Here is a 22716-nt window from a genome sequence, read left to right on the forward strand (position 1 = left end):
GTCGTGGCGATCAGGTACAAGGGCGGTTGAGGTGTCACAGCTCCGCTACTGATGGGGCTGGGTTCCGCCAGGGGCCTCTATCTCCAGAGGCCACAGGATTACGCACAGGGGCGTCCATTCTCATCCAGGGCTGTGGGCGGCAAAGGGTCCCACACTCTCGGGGCTGGAGGCAGGAGTACGGCCCTCAGGGCTGGGGCCGAATAACTGCCTGAACCTTTCATTCAGGTTCCTGACGGAGGACGAAGATTTCCGGCGTCGAGGTGTGGGGAGTTCCCACGCGGGAGTCCTGGGGGCTGTCTGGGGTTCCCAAGGGCTGTGGTCCCCAGGGCTTGGCGGCGCCATCAGGAAGGTGCTGCAGCATTGGCCTGCGTCGGGGTCTGTCAGGTGGGTCTCCTCCAGATCAGGTTGTAGGAAGCAGAGGTCGGGAGAGACCAAGGGGCCTCTCCTGTACTCCTCTAGGCCCGAGACACCCTCTGGGTTGTGGGTTGGGGAACGGGTGTCAGCTTCAGATGGAGGAGCAGCTACAGGCCGTTTCCTGCCGTAGGGCCCTGCTACTGGCCGTGGCCTTCTGGGGGCGTGGCTACCGCCTGTCGCCAATGCGCGGCTAGTGGCTGTGGCCTGGGGGAGTGAGCAGCTAGCAGCAGACCCAAAGACACCTTCGGTGTGGCTACAGGCCATTTACTGACGAAGGCGGGAGTGGCTACAGGCCGTCTCCTTCAGGAGGGTTGAGTGGCTACAAGCCATCTCCTGACTGCCGTCAGAGCAGCTATAGGCCATCTCCTGATTGCCCTCAGAGTGGCTGCAGGCCGTCTCTTCAGGAGGGTTGAGCGGCTACAGGCCGTCTCAAGAAGAACACTTTCGGAGCGGCTACAGGCCGTCTCCTGATGAAGGCGGGAGCTGGAGGGGCGAGCGGCTACAGGCTGTCTCGAGGAAGACACCTTCAGGGCGGCTACAGGCCGTCTCCTGATGGAGGTGGGAGTGGCTACAGGCAGTCTCCTTATTACCCTCAGAGTGGCTACAGGCCGTCTCAGGGAAGACACCTTCGGAACGGCTGCAGGCCGACTCCTGACGAAGGCGAGAGCGGCTACAGGCCGTCTCCTTATTACTCTCAGAGCGGCTACAGGCCGTCTCCTTATTGCCCTCAAAGCGGCTACAGGGTGTCTCCTTCAGGAGGGGTGAGCGGCTACAGGCCATCTCAGGGAAGACACCTTTGGAGCGGCTACAGACCGACTCCTGACGAAGGCGGGAGTGGCTACAGGCCGTCTCCTTAGTGTGGGTTGAGCGGCAACAGGCCATCTCAGGGGTGCTGGCAGGAGCTGGAGAAACAGCTCCACCCCGAAGCTGGTTGGGGAAGGCTCTCCCGGAAGGTAGTCCAGTATTCCTGCTCTGGTGGCGGGGGAGGAGTTCCGGGTCATAGGGGTGCACAGCCCCTGTGGACTTATGCCATTGTTGCTCCGAGTCCCGGCTCGCTGTCATTGCTCCTCTATGGGCTCCTTGTGGGGGTGTCTGGGCGCTTCCGGGGGCACTATACTGCATTTTACTTTGCCATTGCACTTGACATCTCAAAGGCTTTTGGTCGAGTCTGGTATAAATCTTTAATTTCCAAATTGCCCTCTTACAGTTTCTATCCTTCTATCTGTACCTTCATCTATAGCTTCCTTTCTGGTCGTTCTATAGCTGCTGTTGTAGACAGCCAATGTTCTTCTAGATCTATCAACAGTAGTGTTCCTCAGGGCACTGTCCTATCACCAGCTCCTTTCCATTTATTCCTCAATGACCCTCTAAGCTGTACATCTAACCCTGTCCACTCATGCGCTGATGATTCCACCCTGCACCTTTCCATTCAGTTCCCACAATGTCCATCTCAGCAGTTTCTCCAAGAAACAAGGGATGAGGCTATGGCACATCTAATGTCTGACTTGACTTGTATCTCTGACTGGAGTAAAAATAATCTTGTTGCTTTTAATGCATGAAGGACTCAGTTCTTACATCTGTCAACCTCACAAAATCTTCCACTGGGTAATCCACTAATGTTTAATGTCCAGTTTAATCCCCTTGCACACCGTGAGTTTTCTGCAAGTGCGTGTGACATGATCAGAGAAAATGCCACAAGAGCAGGCTGGACTCGTGCACAAAGGAAAACATTCCTACGTATTTTATTTGTCCCAGAAATTGGCTATAATGGTATAAATTGCATACCATCGTCTTCCCTGATGTTTATACTATACGATAAGCTAATAAAAACACAAAAAACTGATGAGTAAAAGTACTGTGAAAGTACTGAAATGAGGTGAAAAAACTGTTGTTAAACAGTGAAAAGAACTGTCCTACACTGTAGGACAAAACTTTGTCCACATTATGCAAGAGCTAAGCATATCACTAGATGCAGAGGTTCACGAGCTTTCACATGGTATTGGTGGAATTCTGTTATGACCAAGAGTTTTCGATTAAATTGCCAAAAATGGCGCACGTGTCCCCTCCCCCCTGAACTAAACACCGAGAGAATGCCCACTACTTGAGAGTGTTGGGCTGGAAATAGACACTCTCCCCTATGATGCACCAAATATTGACACATTTCATGCTAAAACATACTTTTTGGTGAATATTTTTGTCCAGAATTGCCTAATCGGTATCCCTTCAGACTGCCACTGCAAGTGCATCATAGTGTGTCATCGGTTCCTCTTCAGACTAAAACCGTTTTGACTCATTTTGAGTCATGGTGCACAAAGGGGTTAATCAAGTACCATCCTTGAACTTGCTTGGGGTTTTGTTTTCTCCGGACTTATTTTGGAAAGAGCATATTACGTTGCTTGTAAAATCTGCTTCCAAGAGATTAGGTGTGTTAAGTCGACTCTGTACATTCTTTACCCCCCCACAGTTGTTGATTTTATACATGGTTTTTATTCGCCCCTGTGTAGAGTACAGCTCTCGTGTGTGGGGGAGGCTCCCCACATACAACTCTTCTAAATAGGGTGGAATCAAAGGCTCTTCATCTCATCAACTCTCCTCCTCTTACTGACTCTCTTCAACCTGTCTCTTCGCCGCACTGTTGCATCTTTATCTCTTTTCTATCACTACTTCAATGGTCATTGCCCCTCTAAACAGTCTGCTTGCACCCCGTGACCTCTACTAAGGGTGCGTAGCATCCCTGCAGCAATAAACTCTCATCCCTTTTCTGTCCAACTCTCTAATGCAAGAGTTAATCGTTACTCCCAGTCCTTCAATTATGCAACAGCTTAACTCTGGAACTGTCTCCCTGTCTGTATTTCCTGCTTCCTATGATCTCCAGTCTTTCACACAGTGTGTCCAGGCATCTCGAAATGAACAGATCTTGAAATTGGCTCTCTTTTTTTTTTTTCTTTTTTTTTTAGAAGGAACTGTTTGTGGGCTCATAGCCTCTGGTTCTTTCTTTCCTGCATAAAAAAATGATGTTCATAAAACCACTCAGCAGCCTGTGTACACCATTTACATACATAAACCCTCATGGCCCTCACATATGTTTACTGTGGAGTTCAAAAATAACATTTTGCAATGTTTTTTAAAACTTAGAATCTGCTGCACGGGAGTGTGTATCCTGTGTGTTGGTGAAATAAGTTGCATACAATATAAAGATGGAGAAAGGCTTTCCTTTAAGGCCTGACATGTCTAATTAACCATACTTGAGTCAGGAGGTTTGCTTATATGAGACATAAAGTTATTGGTACATGTCTTTTTTTGGGTTGGTACTGAATTATCACATTCCTTATTTGAAATATAATCCTGCTGAACTTATGGAGACATAAGAAATATGTAAGAATACGTGGCTAAACATTTGTTGATTGTGTACCATCTGCAGGATCAGTTTGATTTTAAGACTGATAACTCTGAAAATAAAAAGGTACTGCCAAATGTGTGGCTGGAAATCAGTACAAGTGAAGTATAGATTACACTCTACCATTACACATTTCTGTGAGGATCACTGACTCATGACAGGAAGTGTAACTGCTAAGCACATGTGAAAGGAATTCAGTACTGGCCTGCTGACATCATGAAAAGGCAGCAATGTTGTTCCCAGAGCGGGTCATAGATACATCAGGCAGCTGGGCAATAATGTTGCGGAATCACAGAGACTCAGACAGAGTGGATAGGAGTGGGCATGGGAACGTGAAGTAAATATATATCCATCTTGGTTGCATTGCTTTTTTTTATGCTACCCGGTGCACAGGAGGCTTAAGTGTGACTTTACAACCTCATCAAATTTCCTAATGACATCACACGAGCAGTTGTTGTGCGTGAATTTGTCACAAACAGAAAGATGCCGACCTTAATGTACAAAAACTTGCATCCTTACCAGCATGACACCTGCAGTTGCATATTTCCTGAGGAGCACTGGGTTAATAGTTGTGTTGAGACTATTTTGTAGTTAACAATATCCAATATCTCTTACCGATACAGTTCGTGGATGAGATGCATAAACAATGTTGTGGTGAAGTATGGCATTACGGTAAAGGAAGATTATGTTGTGACAGTGAGGTGTGTGCTGTTGTATGAGAGGGAACATTACAATGTGTGCAAAGTGCTAAGAATGAAGCTTGCTTTGTAGTGCGAAGGACAGCATAAAGTGGGGACATAGTTTGTTGTGAGAGCAAAGTGCATGAAGCGAGACTGATGTGGTGTGCAATACGGAACAGAATAAAACTGACGGTTGATTTTTTTAGAAAATGAGGAAGAAACCAAAGGCTAGAAGCTTGCAAACCTCTTGAGTCCAGCAAAGATGAATTCAAGATTTCATTCATTTTGAGATATTTAGACACATCTTGCTTAAATGACTGGAGGTCATAGTCAGAATGAAATACAGGCAGAGGAACAGTTTCAATGTTGACCCGTTGTACACACAAAGGTCTGTGAGTATCAGCTAACTATTGCATCAAAGAACTGGACTGTAAAAGAGTGAGAGATTGCTGTCAGATTCAGATGAATGTTAAGCATCCGTTGTAATGGAATGCAGAAGGGATGCAAGCAGACAGTTCTGCAGGGCAGTGACCAATGTGGTGGAGATAGAAAAAAAGATAAAGATATAGCAGCACAGCAGAGAGAGAGAGAGAGAGAGAGAGAGAGAGAGAGAGAGGTTGATAGGAGGAGAGTTAATGAGAAGAAAAACCTTTGATTCCACCCTGTTGAGAAGAGCTGTATGTGGGGAGGCCCCTACGCATGAACACAGTACTCCACACTGGCTAAAAAGAAAATAAAACTATAAAACCAAGGGCTATGCTGGGATAAAGAAAGTATGAATCAGTTTAGCACACCTAATATCTTGGAATTAAACTTGCCAAAAGAGGTAATATGATCTTCCTAGGAATAATATGGATACAGTAGAATAAAACAAAAAGAATGTTCAGCGATTCAAGACTGATCTGAATATTGCTGAATATTAACAGATAATCCTGCAGAAGACTTTGGCAAGTCGAAAGATGTAGGAACTGAGCTCTGATGGATTAATAACAACAGGGTTACTCCTACCCCAATCAGACATATGAACCAAGTCAGAAATTAGTGTGCCATACTCTCATTCTGTGTTTGTTGAAGTAACTGTTATGATGGGCACTGTGAGAAGTGAAAGGCAAGATGAAGACTCACCAGCTTACTATTGGATGTTTACACACCAGCAATACAATGACAGGGAAGGAAGCTGGGGATGAAGGCACAGATAGAAGGATAGAAAATGTATAAGGGTATTATTGAAATTAAAGATTTACGAGATTCTAACAAAAGCCTTTGAGATATCAAATGGAAAGTAAAAGCTTTTGCCCAAGTCACGAGAATAGGATGACCAGGATTTTGAAAAGAAGGTGAAAAGATCACCAGTGGAGTATCCCTGGCAGAACTCATACTGGCGATCAGAAAAGTTGTTGTCTGTGTATAGAAGGAAGGATACAATGAGCAGCTCCAACTGACCCAACTGTCATGCTTTGCAAGTGATATTATTTTGTACAGTACCTGGTTATACTAGAGCAATGAGATTTTTTCTGTAGATGTTACGTCGACTAGATGAATTTTTAATTTAATGATTCGCAGAATTATTATTTGACCATAAAACTGTGCAAAGGAGAAAACAGAAAAACTCACTCGCTCATTATGCGTGAAATCGCGATTCATACTGGTAATAGAAAAGATGCTTCAAAATTTCCCATTTGAAATCTTTTGAAACAGGGAATGTTAACGTAACAGGGCCATAGTTAAAGGGCTGGGAACGGTCACTCTTCTTCGGGACAGGCTGAATGAAAGCAAACTTACCACAAAAAGGAAAATGCAAGTCGACGGACAAAAACCAAAGAGCTTATTTAAGAAGGGTGTTAGAACAAAAGCACAGTAATTGAGGACAACAGGAGGGACCCCATCACGCCCCTATAACTTGTTAGTAATGAGGCCAGTGAGGCCAGAAACAAACTGAAGATTTTCAAATGCTAATCATGACGAAGTCAGAGGGGATTTTTTTTTTAAATAACACAACAGAGGAAGGAAAAACAAATTAATAAAAAAAAAAATCCATACACCAAATTACTGGTGTCCTCTGTTCATAATATATCTGTGACAGTTGGACTTGAACAGCTGTAGGTTTAAGTTTGGAGGGAAACAACTCTGGGGAAGTGAGTTCCAGAGAGATGCAGTTCGGGGAATGAAAGAATTCTGATAGGCAGAAGTTCTGCAATATGGCTGAGCGACATTCCAGTCATGAGCGCTGCCAGATGCCCATGTAGCACGATGGAAGGCATGGAGAGGTGGCACAATGGACACAACTTCGTCTGAACATTTGCTATAAAAATATCTGTAAAATAATGCAGGGGAGGCAACATTCCTTCTTACTTGAAGAGGAGATAGTTTATTAGTAAAAGCAGGGTTATTAATAATTCTGACAGCTTTGTTCTGAATTTTGTCTAGTTGTGTTAACGCAGGGGAGGCAACATTCCTTCTTACTTGAAGAGGAGATAGTTTATTAGTAAAAGCAGGGTTATTAATAATTCTGACAGCTTTGTTCTGAATTTTGTCTAGTTGTTTTAACGCAACCTCTCCAAATCCAATCCACAAGGGTAAGAAGTATTCAAGCTGAGAGCATACATAACTCTTATAAATTATAGTTAACTGCTCGTCAGTGAAGAAGTTATGGACTCTGTACAATAATCCAAGTTTCTTTGATGAGGTTTTAGCAAGTGATCTGACATGAGAGGTCCAGCTGAGGGCATTGTTAAGTGAGACGTCGAGAATTTCAGTACTTTTGGAAATGGGAATATTTGTAGGACTGAAGGTAATATACGATTCTGGCAATACCTGTCTATTAATAAATTGTGTATAGTTAGTTTAACTAGCATTAAATGAGACAATGTTATTTTGTCCCCATTCACTGATCATGGATAAGTCTTGATTTAAAGAGATGGCTGTACTGAATTGCGAGTTAGAGATATCAGACTTTGTGAATGGGTGTCTGAGTGTGAATGAACTATGAAGTGTTGAGTCATCTGCATATGAATGGATGGGATTGTGGGTGACAGATAAGAGATCATTAATATGAACGTGGAACAGGGTTGACGCCAGAACTGATCCCTGCGGCACGCCGGCGTTAATTGAGTGGAAATTGGAATATACATCATCTACTCTTACTCTTATTTTTCTGTTACTGAGACATGAGGAAATCAAAGGATTAAAAGGTGGAGGAAGAACACTGGAATCGTCCAAGATGGAACTGGAAAATGAAAGTCTGGGTGAAGAGTTTATCCTTTTCAGTAGAAGAAACAACCACAGAACCAGTAGTGCAGAAAAGAGGAAGGAAGGAGGATGAGGTTAAAATTTAGAATGGTTTTTGGTAAGGCACCAATAGGAACAGGAAATGTTTTGGGTCAGACAGTTCAGTGAGTTATTTAGTATGAATGAAGTTTTTCTTAGCAGAGCGGACAACAGACTTAAATGATTTCAGGTACAAACATAAAAGAGGCAAGATTCATTGGTAGGTTAATGTTATTACCTATTGATTAAATCAATTTGTTGTCAGGGAATAAGAGAAAGGAATGTATGCTTCCATGCCTGAGAGAACCTCTGCAATGCACAATGCGCGTTCAGAAACGCGGAGCTGAACAATGTAGAAAGATTAACAAGGTAAGTGGAAGGATTTATTAGAAGGAAAAGGCCAGATATTTCGGAAATCTCTCCAGGGCAGTCAGGGATACGGACCGGATACTGTGCAAGCTGTTCAAGGTCACTGAAGAGAGTAAAGATGAAGGCTTGTTCATTATGTGGATAAATGAATGGAGAGAGCCTAAGGTGGTGGTTGACACTGAAATCTCGTCAAATGAAACTTTCAAGGAAAGGAAATATGATAGAAATGAGACCCATCTTAGAAGTAAGACAGCTAAAGAATTTCTTATAGTCAGTAATATTATAGCATAAGTACAGTAACAACTCAGCTATATTTAGTCAAAGACCAATTGGATAGCCGAAGCCAGAGTGTAGAGAATTCATAGGCATCAAGTACAAGAACACGAGAGTAAGAGATGTTGTTACATTCGTACACACAGCAACTATCTTCGGCTTTGAAACTGGTATAGAGAAAGTGGTAGGATACAGAGGAGGGTTTCCTATCGGTTGCCCCAGACACCAGGGTCTCAGTGTGAAAAAGAAGGTGACATTTTGAGGAAGAAAGATTGTGTTCAACAGAGATAGAAAATTAGAGGAAAGGCCTCGAATATTCCAGCAATGAGTAAAAAATAAGTCAGACAATGAGTTGGTCCCACTTGGTCGTCACTGGGAGAGGTGGATGATGGAGCATTTTGTCCCCCATCCCCACCCGGGACTCCAATACTGAGTGTTGAGATGCTATTTTTGTTAAGTTTGGACAAGTAGTGTGGCGTGTAATGTACACCTGTGCATTAAGTTGGATCGAGACAGAGGAAAATGTAAGGGACAGCATGCTGGCCCACTCCCCGTGTCACTAAAACAATGAAAAATTTTTGGCAAAGGGCGATGGTCAGAAGTTAGTTCCTGGGGGCTATTGAAATGGGCGGCTTTCCACCCACCTCGAGAGTCCTGCCCTGGTGTAGGGCTGGTGCTACAGTCTACACTGAAATGAGAGTTGCAGCTTTATAATGGGAGCAGACTGGATGATTTGCGAGTTATATTTTGTGCACGTTTTCGAAGTAGACAAGACTATCACCGACGCACTTCCTGGGTCCAGACATGATGGGTAAAGATGTAGGGTTATTTGTGCTGCAAGGAATGGTATAATGGTAATATCATATCAATACAATTTCAGAGTCCAGCAATGAAGGGTATAAAGGCTTAGAGCTATCCGTGTGATAAGGAACTGTCGGCTGTAACTGTATTATATTACATAAATACAGTTTCTGGGTCCAGCACTGAAGCCTATGAAGACATAGGGCTGTCTACAGTATAAGAGATGGTATAATTATAATATATCTTACCAATACAGTTTCTAGGTCCTGCACTGAAGGGTATAAAGGCATAGGGATGTCTCTTGGTCACATTCTTAGGCAGGAAACGGTCAGGGTCAAACTTCTCAGGATCAGGGAACTGGGTAGGGTCACGGTGAATCTTGTGTATCATCAACACAATATTTGTCCCAGTGGGAACCACAGTGTCACCTGAAAAATACATTTATTACTTAGTGACGTAGGAAATGTAAATAAAGTTGATGTGCATTTTCTTCCTGTGGATTCAGAGAAAAGAAAATGGAAACTGTACTTAATACTGCATTATGTATGCTGATTTCACTGAAACCCATGTGTTAACTTTCTATTTCTGATCGTTTTTGTTTTTAGGATAAGGCTGACCCACCCAAGAATCAATGAGGGGGCTACCCTTCCCATATATCGCATTAAGGATAAGTGTCCTCTGTTGACAATGTACTTTCCCTATTTCGGACAATTTTAAATTTGATGAAGGGGATCTATCTATCTATTGCGCGACGCCTCAATCTCGTTCGGGGTGGCCACAAACAAATCGCCTCCACGTCGCCCTGTCCTCCGCCATTCCACTGCCCCGCTCCCAACTCACACACCCCTCTCTCATATGCCTCTCCACTCCATCTCTCCATCTCATCCTCGGCCTCCCCCTCCCTCTTTCCCCCTCCACCTCACTCACATACATTCTCTTCGTCAGCCTTTCATCCTCTCCACATGGCCAAACCACCTCAGTGTATTCCTCCTAACGCTTCCTATCACGTCCACATCCACACCACAACGCTCCTTTATACCCTCATTCGTCAGCCTGTCTCTCCATGTGACTCCACAGGCTCCTCTTTAATAACTCATTTCCACTGCTCTCACTCTTGACTTGTGTCCTTCCAACAACGTCCAAGCTTCACCTCCATACGTCAAAGTTGGTATCACAATATTGTCATGCAGTAACTTTTTCACTTCCATGCGCACTTCCCTGCTTCTTATCACTGCTTTCACGGAACCAACAACCTTTCTTCCCTGCTGTACCCTTTCAAGCACTTCACCCTCCAAACCTCCATCCTTACTCATCACACTCCCCAAGTACTTAAATGTACTCACATTTTCCAATTCCTCACCATCCAACCTAGCTGTACATTCACTGACTTCACCTCTCTCAAAGACCATCACTTTACTCTTCCCTACATACACCTTTAGGTTCCGTTTCTTACACACTCTCCAAAACTCATCCACCAAGCCCTGCAGCTCCCCTTCGTCTTCACTCAACAACACAGTATCATCTGCAAACAACAGTACAGGGAGTTTCCAAACACTATCCTCTCTCACCAGGGCCATTCCAACATCCACTACCCTACCTTGTACGTCTTTTATTACCCCATCCATGTACAGATTGAACAACCATGGAGACATGACACATCCCTGTTTCAACCCAACCCTCAAGGAGAAAAATTCACTCAGTTCACCATCCACACGCACTGCAGCCTTCGCACCATCATACATACTCTTCACAGCATTCAACATTAGAATTTGTGCTAGAGGTAATAATAGCTAATTATATCGTTTGGCCTCTGTGCATAGAGACAATATGTTTTATTATCCGGCACCAAATTCATTAAATAAAAATATAACAGAATGGTGTAGAGTCGACAACACACATGCAGACGGGCAATGAGTATGTGCACCCATGCCAGATGTATGATAGTAATTCAGCCGATACAAGCCAAGTTAGTAAATTTCAGTGTAATAATGGTATGTATTGCTTTCTACATATAATAAATGTTGAGTAGATGGAGAATGAAAGTATGTGTTCAGTCTCATTGCTTTAATATTTTGTATACTCACCCCCTGCTTCCAAAACAGCCTCTAGACGTTGACGCATGGATGCCACTAACTGAAGCATCCATCTGAAGCATTAAACCACCTATCTAAAGCAAACAAATGAACTCGTGCACCCCTGCTACACTATCATAAAAAAAACAGTCGATGCCTATAGATTTAATACACTTCAAAATAATTTATTTGTTGTACTCTACAGATAATAAGTGCTGAAGAGTAGGAAAATAAACGTACCGAGTTTCGTTATCAATCCCCGGCAGGGTGCTCAGGGTAACACAAACACGTCCTATATACTTCCCCGCCATATGGCTCTTTCATGCTCATTATTCCAACTTTTGTAATGGGATTGTGATATGGCAACACTAGACAGGGGAGGGGTGAATAGCAAGGATCCGCCCACATAGCCCAGCTAACGTTTGTTTTGCATTGAACATAATTGGGGGTAATGATAGTTTCCCATATGACCATACAGAGACCATGGCTAATTTTACAAATATTTTTCAGTCACATGCCGTTGCTAGTATTTTAAGGTAAATCAATGCTTAGTTAAAATTTTTCCCTCACTGCCTTTCACTTGGTCATTACGGAGACTCCATTAGCTCGTTTCAGTATTGTCTGTCAACATAATAGGCTGTCTACTTCAGTACCTGCTGTCTTATCCATCAGTTCCCAGACTCTGGGCTACAAATACTAATTCTACATGAATTTCTGAAAAGTGGTCATTCTTAACCCCGTGGCCGTGGGTCTGGAATTATGTGCACCCCAGGCTGACACCAGGGCCATTTTCTAATTTTTCTATATTGTTTTTTTATTCCTTGCCATATTGAAGAGAAAGTTCAGGCGCACCTAACAATGCAAAATCCCAGCTTCCTAGACCCATTCTTTGGCTTGCAATGGAGCATGGAAGTTGCAGAAATATCAGCAACCAATATACACCACTGCGAGGTGATGCTGCGCTGCAACATAGCACATGTTATCATTTTTTTTACCCCCCAAACAATGTGAATGGTGCTGAAATGTTCCACATATATTAGATATGATGATATCGAATGATTTCAGTACATATTATATTAGGATTGGCTCAAAAAAATTTATTAATATTTTTTCACCTTTTTCAAATAAAATATATTTACGATAGTGTCGAGTTTCTTTTTACATTATCGTTGTGCTCATGCTTGGAAAAGGGATTAAAAGGGTTGAATTTTCAGTCCTACCGTAAATGAGAAAATTGCCCATCTCCCGAGGCTAGGCTCTCCCATGGGGGATTAAAGTGGAGGGTCAGATCTGATTAGGAATAGGGGAGTTGAGTTGCAGCTTGCCGCTCCCACAGCACATGCGTGGCTAAAAAGAGAATTGTAATACTGTTTCAAAATTACGAATAAGTCTAATTATTACGAATAGAGAGAAAAAGCAGAAATATATACGTTTACAGACGGGGGGAAAACGTGTTTTTTCCGTAATAACAAGTTCACCTTTATCATTTTTCCTTGGTAATTTCGCAAAATATGTTGCTGTCACTATGTCGTGAGTGTGGGAAAGTATGATACTTTCTGCATGGGTAAGGAAAATGGGTACAGCTGGATGTTTCCCAATACTGTACACGGTCAGAATTGCGAGACAACCTGCCACTTGCACCTATAGTCTCACCAATCTAAAACCAAGGTTTGGGTGGAGTCCAGCCGGGGATTTCCCGGCGTACAGAGTTGCCTTGTTTCCTATACTCTGATTGGGTAGTGGCTGACCTGACACCGTTAGAGCTCGCCGCTCACATCTCGCCACCTGGCCTGACATGACTTCATCCACTTCTGTGTGTGTGTGTGTGTGTGTGTGTGTGTGTGTGTGTGTGTGTGTGTGTATTTGTATGTGTGTGTGTGTGTGTAAAGACAAACTAATTTAATTTATAAATATAACCAAATTAATGAATATAAAAATCGCATTCTCTCTCTCTCATATAATTTATGATTCCTAGTATGGGCCTGGATGTTGCCGCTCGTGAGTGTTTTAACTTATTTATTTCTATTAAGAAAATAGCGTATGTTCTACTGATTCCTTCAAATTATATTATAAACGTAATTGTTACATTACTTACCCAACTTAGAACTACCGTGAAAGTCGGTAAAAGTAACTACATTTTTTTCAGCAACACTGTAAAATATGTATGCCACGTTTCTTTATTGATGTACAAGAGCCATATGCATTACAAGTTTACCTTCCTTTGATATGCTAGAATACTTACGTTTATATTGTATTAGTATGTGTGTACCTATCTGTGATGCCTATTACATATATAACAGAATTTACTCATCGCTCGTTTAGGAAGTATGGCATGGCTGCACCCAGCGCCAGACCCCACCCAAACCTTGGTTTTAGATTGGTGAGACTATAGCACGAGCTGATTAGCAAGAAAGGAAGGAAGTCCTTTCCACTCATGAAAGCATCACATGAACACAGAAAACTTTCCTGTTATGCCTCTAAAAGGCAAAGAATATGTAAAATGATTCAAAACAATGCAACAAACCTGAGCAAATAGGTATAGATACCAAACAAAAATTAATTTTTCTTTTATTTTCATGTTTTCTTTGTTTATGCCTGTCTTTCGTAAACAGGGTGGTTGTGTGTGTTTTGCAAGGGAGGAGAAAGATTATATTTTCTGTCTGGGTCACGATAATGAGCTTAACTATGTGTGTTTAGGCATGGCCACGAGCGAAAAAATCGTACATCCACTCGCCACGGCATCGGTGGTGAACTGACAAATGAGGTGTGAGAGCGTGAAGTGAAGGTCAGTCTCATGTCCCAGATATTCGTTCACTTTCCGCATGCTATCATTTTTCTACATGTCGCATTGCACTGAATGATCCAAACCATTACAACAAACCTGCGCAAATAGGTAAAGATACCAAGACAAAAATGTATTTTTCCTTTTGTTTTGTGCGAGAAAGAAGGAACCAAAGGCCAGGAGCCCACAAACCGTTCCTTCCAAGAAAAAAACAAACAATACAAAAGAGAAGACCCGTGCATTTCGAGATGCCTGGACACACCGCGTTTGAAAGACCGGAGATCATAGGAAGTAGGAAATACAGACAGAGGGAGACAGTTTCAGAGTTGACCTGTTGCATAAATGAAGGACTGGGAGTAACGGTTAACTCTTGCATTAGAGAGCTGATTAGAAAAGGATGAGCGTTTGTTGCTAGACTGGTGCTATGCACCCGTCGTAAAGGAGGGATGCAAGCAGACACTTCAGACGAGTAGTGACCATTGAAGTAGCGATAGAAAAGAGATAAAGATGTAGCAGTGTGGCAAGGAGACAGAGGTTGAAGGAAGCCAGTAAGAGGAGGAAAGCCTTTGACTCCACCCTATTGAGAAGAGCTGTATGTGGGGAGTCTCCCCACAAATGGGAGTTGTACTCTAAACAGGGGCGAATAAAACCCGTGTATAAGGTCAACAACTATGCAGGGGTAAAGAAGGTAAGGAGTCGGCTTAGCACACCTAATCTCTTGGGATCAGATTTTACAAGAGATGCAATATGATTTTTCCAAGATAAGTCCCGAGTGAATGAAACTCCAAACATGTTCAAGGAAAATGCATGACTGAGCTGGATATAATTAAACATTAGAGGGTACTCCTGTGGAAGATTGTGTCGGGTTGATAGGTGTTAAAACTGAGTTTTTGATGCATTAAAAACAAGAAGATTATTTTTACCCCAGTCAGAGATACAAGCCAAATCAGACATTAGGTGTGCCATAGCCTCATCCCTTGTTTGTTGAAGTAACTGCTGAAATGGACGTTGCAGGAATGGATGGAAAGATGAAGGGTAGAATTATCAGCATAACAGTGGATAGGGTTAGATGTACAGCTTAAAAGGTCATGATGAATAAAAGGAAGAGAGTTGGTGCTAGGACAGAACCCTGAGGAACATCACTGTTGATAGATCTAGAACAGTGGTTCCCAAACTGGGGGCCATGGCCCCCTTGGGGGGCCATATATCAGAATGTAGGGGGCCATAACCTGAACCGAAGGAGTTTAGCGAGTAGGTAGTCAGTGGAGAGAACTTACACTGAGTGGAATGGGGATTCAAATGAAGGAAAAATGAACCTGGCATGAATGTTCAGAAGCAAATGGTCTGGGAGGAGGTGGGTGTGTCGCAATTGAAGGCCATGGTTGTGGCAGATAATTATGACTCACTATGATAGCATATCATTTCAGAATTATAAAGTTATCAGCTTTGTAAGATTCAAAGATCAGATCAAATTGCGTGGGATTAATACACTTTTTCAATCCAGTGAATTTTTTTTTATTGCTGAATCAGCTTTTCTCAATAATGCAATTTTTAATTACTCTAAGTATGGATTTTTTTAATGTGCATTTTATTATTCCTTTAGTACCATTTCAATAATTATATATATATAAGATTCAGCTAAGACAAAATACACATTTCTTTATTAATACTTAACAAAAGAGAAAATAACAAATGAAATCAATAAAATTACAGGATTTGCTAGAGTGATTTTTATATGGACATGATGAGTGTAGGACTGTAGTGTAGACAGTCACTGTAGTCATGGGTTATGGTTGGGGAAGGGGGGCCATGGACAAGGATCATGTATGAAAAGTGGGTAACGACCAGAAAAAGTTTGGGAACCACTGATCTAGAAGAACGATGGCTCTCTACAACAGCAGCTATAGAGCGACCAGAAAGGAAGCTATAGATGAAGGCACAGATAGAAGGAGAGACACCGTAAGAGGGCAGTTTAGAAATTAAAGATTTATGCCAGACTCGATCGAAAGCCTTTGAGATGTCAAGTGCAATGGCAAAACTTTCACCAAAGTCCCGAAAGGAGGATGACCAGGAGTCTGAAAGGCAGGTGAGAAGATCACCAGTGCAGAGTCCCTGACGGAACCCATACTGATAATCAGAAAGAGGGTTGTGATAGGAAAGACTCTGTAAATTTTTCTGTTTAGAATTGACTCAAAAACTATTGAGATATAGGATGTTAAAGCAATTGGACGATAGTTAGAGGGTTGGGATCGGTCACCCTTCTTTGGGACTGGCTAAATAAGAGCAAACTTCCAGCATGAAGGAAAGGTACAAGTTGACAGACAAAGGCGAAAGAGTTTACCTAGGCAGGGTGTAATGACAGAAGCACAGTTCTTGAGGACAACACGAGGGTCTCCATCAGGTCCATATGCCTTGTTAGTATTGAGGCCGGTGATGGCAGAAAATACATCAGTTGAAGAAGTTTCAGTGTCACCCATGAGGACGTCTTAGGGGGAAGGTGATGGAGGAACAGCACGGGAATCGTCTAAGGTGGAATTGGAGGAGAAAGTCTGAGTGAAGAGATCTGCTTTATCAGTAGAAGAAATAGCTACAGAACCATCAGAATAGAGATGAGGAGGGAAGGCTGATGAGGTAAAGTTGTTAGAAAGGTTTTTGGCAAGATGCCAGAAGGAACAGGAAGAATTCGAGTTGGAGAGTTGAGAGCACGTAGTATGGATGAAATTATTTTTAGCAGAGTGTAGAACAGACTTAGCACGATTCCAGGCAGAAACATAAACAAGATGTGATTTAGGGATGGGTTGGCCCTGGTACCTTTTATAGGCCCTCCCCCTGTTGCAGACAGCATTAGAACAAGCGTGATTATACCAAGGTTCTCATGCATTAGCCAGAGGATGTGAGAAAGGAATGTATGCTTCCATGCACGAGAGAATAACCTCCGGAATGTGCAAGGCACACTCCGATGGCTGCCGGCCTTGGAAGCAGTAATCATTCCATGGAAAATCAAAAAAGTACTGGTTGGGGGCCTCCCAATCTGCAGCTCCAAAATGCCACAGATGACGTTTCTTTGGAGGGTCCACAGGCTGTACCGGAGCGACAGGACAGGTTAAGGTTACAAGGTTATGATCAGAGGACCCTAACGGAGAGGAAAGATTAATAGTGTAAGGAGAAGGATTAGTTGTAAGGAAGAGGTCAAGTTCGTTGGAGCTCTCACCAAGGCGGTAAAGGATATGGGTAGGGTGCTGCATAAGCTTCTCTAGGTCATTAAGTATAGAAAAGATGTAGGCTTTTTCACTAGGTGAATCAGTGAAAGGAGAGGAGAGCCAAAGGTGGTGATGGTGAACATTTAAATCTCCTAGAATGGAGATTTCAGAGAAAGGAGAAATGGATAGAATGTGTTCCATCATAGAAGGAAGATAGTCAAAGAATTTTTTATAGTAGAATTAGTCGATACGTAAACATCAGATTTTTTGTCGGAGAATGACAAGAAAGCCGAAGCCAGAGAGTAGAGAATTCAGAAGAATCAAGTTCAGGAACACGGGAACAAGATAAATCGTTGCTTACATATACACAACATCCAGCTTTGGCTTTGAAATGAGTACTGTATAGAGAAAGTAGGAGGAAATAGAAAACGGTTTGCTGTCAGTTGCCTCATACATCTGAGTCTCAGTCAAGAAGAGAAGGTGAGGTTTAGAGGAGGAGAGGTGGTGTTCAAGAGAAAGTTAGAGGAAAGGCTGCAAATGTTGCAGAAATGAAGGAGTAAGTCAGACAGTGGTTCCAGGCATCTCTCCGAGTCATCACCTTTTTTGTTTATGCCTGTATTAATTCGTAATCATAAACAGGCGATTGAGTGTGTTCTGAATGAGAGGACAAAGATGATAATTTCTGCTTGGGTCGAGATAATGGGTGTAGTTGTAATTCTTTAGGCATGGTCAGGAGCGAAAAAAACGAAAATCCACTCATCACAGCAGCAGGCTCTGAACTGCTTGACGAGGTGTATGGGAATGTAGTGTAGATCAGTCTGAAGATGTTCAGAAAGTCCGTTCACCTCCCAAAAATTTTCACCATTTTTTATAGGCTGTGCTCAAACGATGCCTGCGGCCGTTTATCAGCTAAACATCGTTCGACGCCGGCGGCCAAGGAGGGGTTAAGGTGCATGTTTTATGTGACGAGTGATGAGTTTGATTTTACAATGAGTTATCTTGTGATACAGTAATTAGAGGTTTTCCATTTCCATCAACGTAAGATATCTCATGAAAAGTATGTGATATAGGCCTATTTCTTACAACCGTGTACACGATGTTGCCAGTAAACAGGCGTTATGTGATGTATTGGATGCTATTGTGTTGGATGACATTGATGAGAAGGGTGTTCAGAGTGAAATGTTTTTGAAAAGGATGATCTTGAAAAGTCTCTACTTAAGAAGCCATGGTGATAAGGGGATTTATACTGGACCAAAACACACCAAACTTAAATCAGAACTAAAATTAATTGGGCATTTACTGTAGATAATAAAGTAACACGAGACAGACAGAGAGAGAGAGAGAGAGAGAGAGAGAGAGAGAGAGAGAGAGAGGGAGTCTTACTGTACAAGTGCCGTGGTATTACTAACCTATAATCAGGTCGTTTGTGAGGTAACGGCAGATTATCGGGACTGATGGATAAAGCCTGAGTGTCTCCTTGATGCACATTTCAATGTATTTCATCTCCCGTAGGTCAGCCATGGTCACTGGACGCTCAGAGTCACCAAAGATGGAGTTAAGTTCTTCGTGGACGCGTGCCTTGAATGGAAGTGGTAATATATATAATTACTTATAAAACAGCAACAACCATTCCTATATTACTCCTTCGGGGTCATATGGATTATTAGTCACAACTGTAACTGGTTTTGTTGGTGGTGACAAAATTGTAATGGATCTCCAGGCAGACTATATTTATTTTCCACTACATCCACCAACATGCCATAAAGATCCTTCCACCAGTCTCATTTGACAAGTCCTGTGGAGCCAGGGTTAACATGTATTCCATATGGACGGTGGGCACTGGCACTGAAGAGGTGGCATGTGATGGACTGGCAAATGTCACTGCTAGACCTCAGGTAATATATCATCAAAGATTTTCCCAAGCCAGGCACAAAATGCAATAGTTCAGAATATAATTTTGTAACAAGAGTCTACTTTATCCAGCTAAGTGTCAGATGATATTATTTTTTAGCTGTGTATGTGGGTGACGAAAGACAATTTATAAAAATCCCAGAGATGTATCAAGGGTGATAAATGAAATATTATGATAATGGCTTCACTGATTACACCTGCATGCAAATTCGTGAGAGGGCTACTTATTTAGTCCAGCCTGTCTGGCTTTTCTTCTGCGTGGAAGCAAGATTATGGAAGACCATTGGATGGAATTCCACGAAATTTGGCAAAACGAATGACGACCATCAGTGAAACAGATAATTAATTTTTGAGTGACAAAGATCATAGGTCACATGTCCAGGAAGGAATCAATTCAAATTAGATCCAGTTTTGACCAAACTACGTGGAACCACTCAGGGAGAGGAAACGGGTGGAGATGTTCAGTTTTGAGAACTATGACTGAGAGATAAAGGTCGCAGAGCAAGGTCAAAAGGCCTGTCGTTTAATTCAGTTTTGATATGATTTGGATGAAACATGCAGGATGGCCTTAAGGTTAGCCGATGATTCAGAACAGCAGGCCAAACGTCAAGGACCTAAGATAAGGTCAACTTAAAATACTCTTGATCCAGTTTGAGGCAGATTTGATGGATGGGTTAAAGGTTAGGTAAGGATTAAGTCTTTCAGTTTTGAGAGCAATCAGTGGAAAGTCAAAGGTAATGAGCAGGGTAAAATGTTCGACCTTGCCCTTTCACACAACTCAATGTGCTACTGTCGTGTCCGAGAAATGAGCTCTTCAGTTTCAAAGCATGTTAACGAATTATTATATAAATAGATCAGAATCGTGAAAGGTGCTTCATCACCTCTATGCGATGTTCCATAATTTTTCCATTAACATGTTCCCAGGATCACAGGTACTCACTGACTGTGGACGGGCCTATAGACCGATTGTACACTATAGCTGTTACATTATTTGAATGTATCTTTGTAATGTGTCGCCAGTGATTCAGGCCACTACTTGATGTACATCATTCACTTTACTAGTTATCATATATCACCAGACTACATGAAACCACCTGCTAGCGAACCTGATAAAGGCAAGACTAATGCACATACCCGGTGGCAGAGTGGATAATATACTGTAACTTCTGATACGGGGAAGATCGAGATTAAGACTTCCTCCCCTCAATATATATATTGTTACATAGCCTAAGCTTTCATCATCCCTTGTATAATTCTAATGTATGATACAGTTTTGTTCATAATTGCATCATCCTTTGTATGATCCTAATGTACAGTATGCTGCATGTTTGTTCACGATTCGCCACTTGGCTTCCATAGTGACCAGGCTTGTGTGTTCTACCTCACTCCCGCCTTCTCCCCATTATAGTAGAGTAAGTCGTTCTTTCTGTTGTTCAGAGCAGGAGTGTCAACTCTTCGTCCTCTGTGCCTTCATTTGCGCGTCCTTCTTGCAAGTTGAATCAAGCTCTGCCGGCCCCCTATATAATGAGCTCTGTCTCTGCATTAGTTGCCACTTAGATCTACTCCTCATTCTGTTCACATCTCTGTCCTCCCCCTTACAGTATTATTTTTGTGAGTGCTCAGGAAGTCTCCAGCCATCTAGCTGCTGTATAATTTGAGTATAAGTGTTATTACCACTTTTCTTGTACTGTATAGCATGGGGCGTTAATTCGTGAGCCTGGTAAAGTTTTTTACTGTCAGCCAGTATTATTAATATTTTGTATCTGTAATAATATTATATCTTACTTTAACTGAGCATTATTCGGTTCTCTCACTTATCAGGGCTGACTTAGATAAATTTGTTCTTGCTAAATTCGTGATAATAGAGGCTATTGCAGTTAACCATATATGTAACCTGTTTTGCCATTACATTATCCTTATGAGTCCTGAATGTTTAGTTGTTAGTTTGAGCATTAAACTTTAACTTGTAATTTTACCTAAGTCTTGTTTTGAACCTGGAACGTTGTGGGACAGTAGTGATTTTAGTATTCTCACTTGAAGTGTTCATTCTCTCTCTCTGTTCCATAACATAAATTTGGCAACCTTGCCAGGATATTCAGGATATTATCATAAGGATATTGCTTGATATTTTGTGACTGTGATTTATTCATGATGTCTACTATTACTACTCTTGATGAAGCCAAAGATTTTTTGTCAAATGTGCAAACAGTGTGTGATGTAGAAAATAGAACAAAGAATGAACTTAAGCTTGTTGTTCGACAATTGGGAATTGCTGTTCGCTCTCATCATTCTAAAGATCAAATTGTTGGCATGATTAATAAAAGCTTGTTTAATGTAACTCCTCCAGATGAGCAAACGCAGATTGAAATAGCTAAGTTACAGCTAGCCCTGCAGGAGGCTCGTGCTAAGGAGGCTGAGTTTCAGGCTCGTGCTAAGGAGGCTGAGTTTCAGGCTCGTGCTAAGGAGGCTGAGTTTCAGGCTCGTGCTAAGGAGGCTGAGTTTCAGGCTCGTGCTAAGGAGGCTGAGTTTCAGGCACGTGGTAAGAAGGCTGAGTCTCAGGCTCGTATTCAGGAGGCACAGGCACAGGCACAGGCTCAGGCACAAATTGAACTTGCTAGGATTCAGGCAGACCATGAGCATCGCATGAAACAAGGTGGAACTGGATCATCTAGCTCTGATGATTTTGATGTGACTAAAAATGTTAAACTTGTCCCTCCTTTTAATGAATCTGATTTAACAAAGTATTTTCAGTTGTTTGAGAGGGTAGCTACAGGTTTTAATTGGCCCAAAAAGTATTGGCCAGTACTCCTTCAGAGTGTTCTCACCGGTAAAGCTCAAGTAACTTATGCATCTTTGCCTCAGGATCATTCTGATAAGTATGATGTAGTTAAGAGCTTGATTCTTAAGGCCTATGAGCTTGTTCCTGAAGCCTATAGAGTAAAATTTAGGACAACTTATAAGCAAGATAAGCAATCCCATGTTGAGTATGCAAAAATCAAAGAAGATCTGTTAGAGCAGTGGTTAAATTCTAAGAATGTAAATTTTGATTTTGATAAATTTAAGCAGATGATTTTGCTGGAGGACTTCAAAAGGTGTATTAATAAAGATATAAGCCTTTATCTTGATGAGGAAAGAATAGATAATTTGTCTGATGCTGCAGTTTTAGCTGATGAATATGTTCTCACTCACAAGAGATATTCTAAAGAAAAAGGGAAAGCTGAGAGTTAGTACGTTGCCTCTACTCAGAGTACAGGTAACCGGAAAAAGAATAAAGATGATGTTTCTCAGGAAGATAATACCAGCTCCACCTCTAGATTTCAGAAAAGTAAATGTACTTATTGTAGTAAGCTTGGTCATACTACGGAGAAATGTTTCAGGAGACAGCGTGATGTGAACAAAAAGGAGTCTTTAAATATTCAGTCAATTGGTCTAGTGTCCACCCTTGAGAGTTCCCAGAATTCTTTAACTGAGTTAACTGAACCTGCTTTGAGGGGTAAATTAAATTCTCATGATGAAGCTCCTCTTTTGAGCAGTAACGTGGGTGACACTC

The 22716-nt window shown here is 42.1% G+C and overlaps 1 protein-coding gene across 1 annotated transcript in view; it reads right to left on the reverse strand.

Annotated features, from left to right (window-relative positions):
• Positions 1 to 22716, reverse strand: part of LOC145395503 (cytochrome P450 4C1-like) — a 215461-nt gene that overhangs the window by 29503 nt on the left and 163242 nt on the right. The window contains exons 8-9 of the mRNA XM_080269111.1: positions 18665 to 18833; positions 9450 to 9629 (exon numbers count right to left, since the gene is read on the reverse strand). Of these exons, the coding sequence (XP_080125237.1) occupies positions 9450 to 9629; positions 18665 to 18833 (349 nt within the window). The remainder of the gene's footprint in view (positions 1 to 9449; positions 9630 to 18664; positions 18834 to 22716) is intronic.

Source organism: Coenobita brevimanus, chromosome 31 (assembly GCF_032717465.1).
Source record: "Coenobita brevimanus isolate Jiangsu-jjx chromosome 31, ASM3271746v2, whole genome shotgun sequence".
In the NCBI taxonomy this organism is placed as follows: domain Eukaryota; kingdom Metazoa; phylum Arthropoda; class Malacostraca; order Decapoda; family Coenobitidae; genus Coenobita; species Coenobita brevimanus.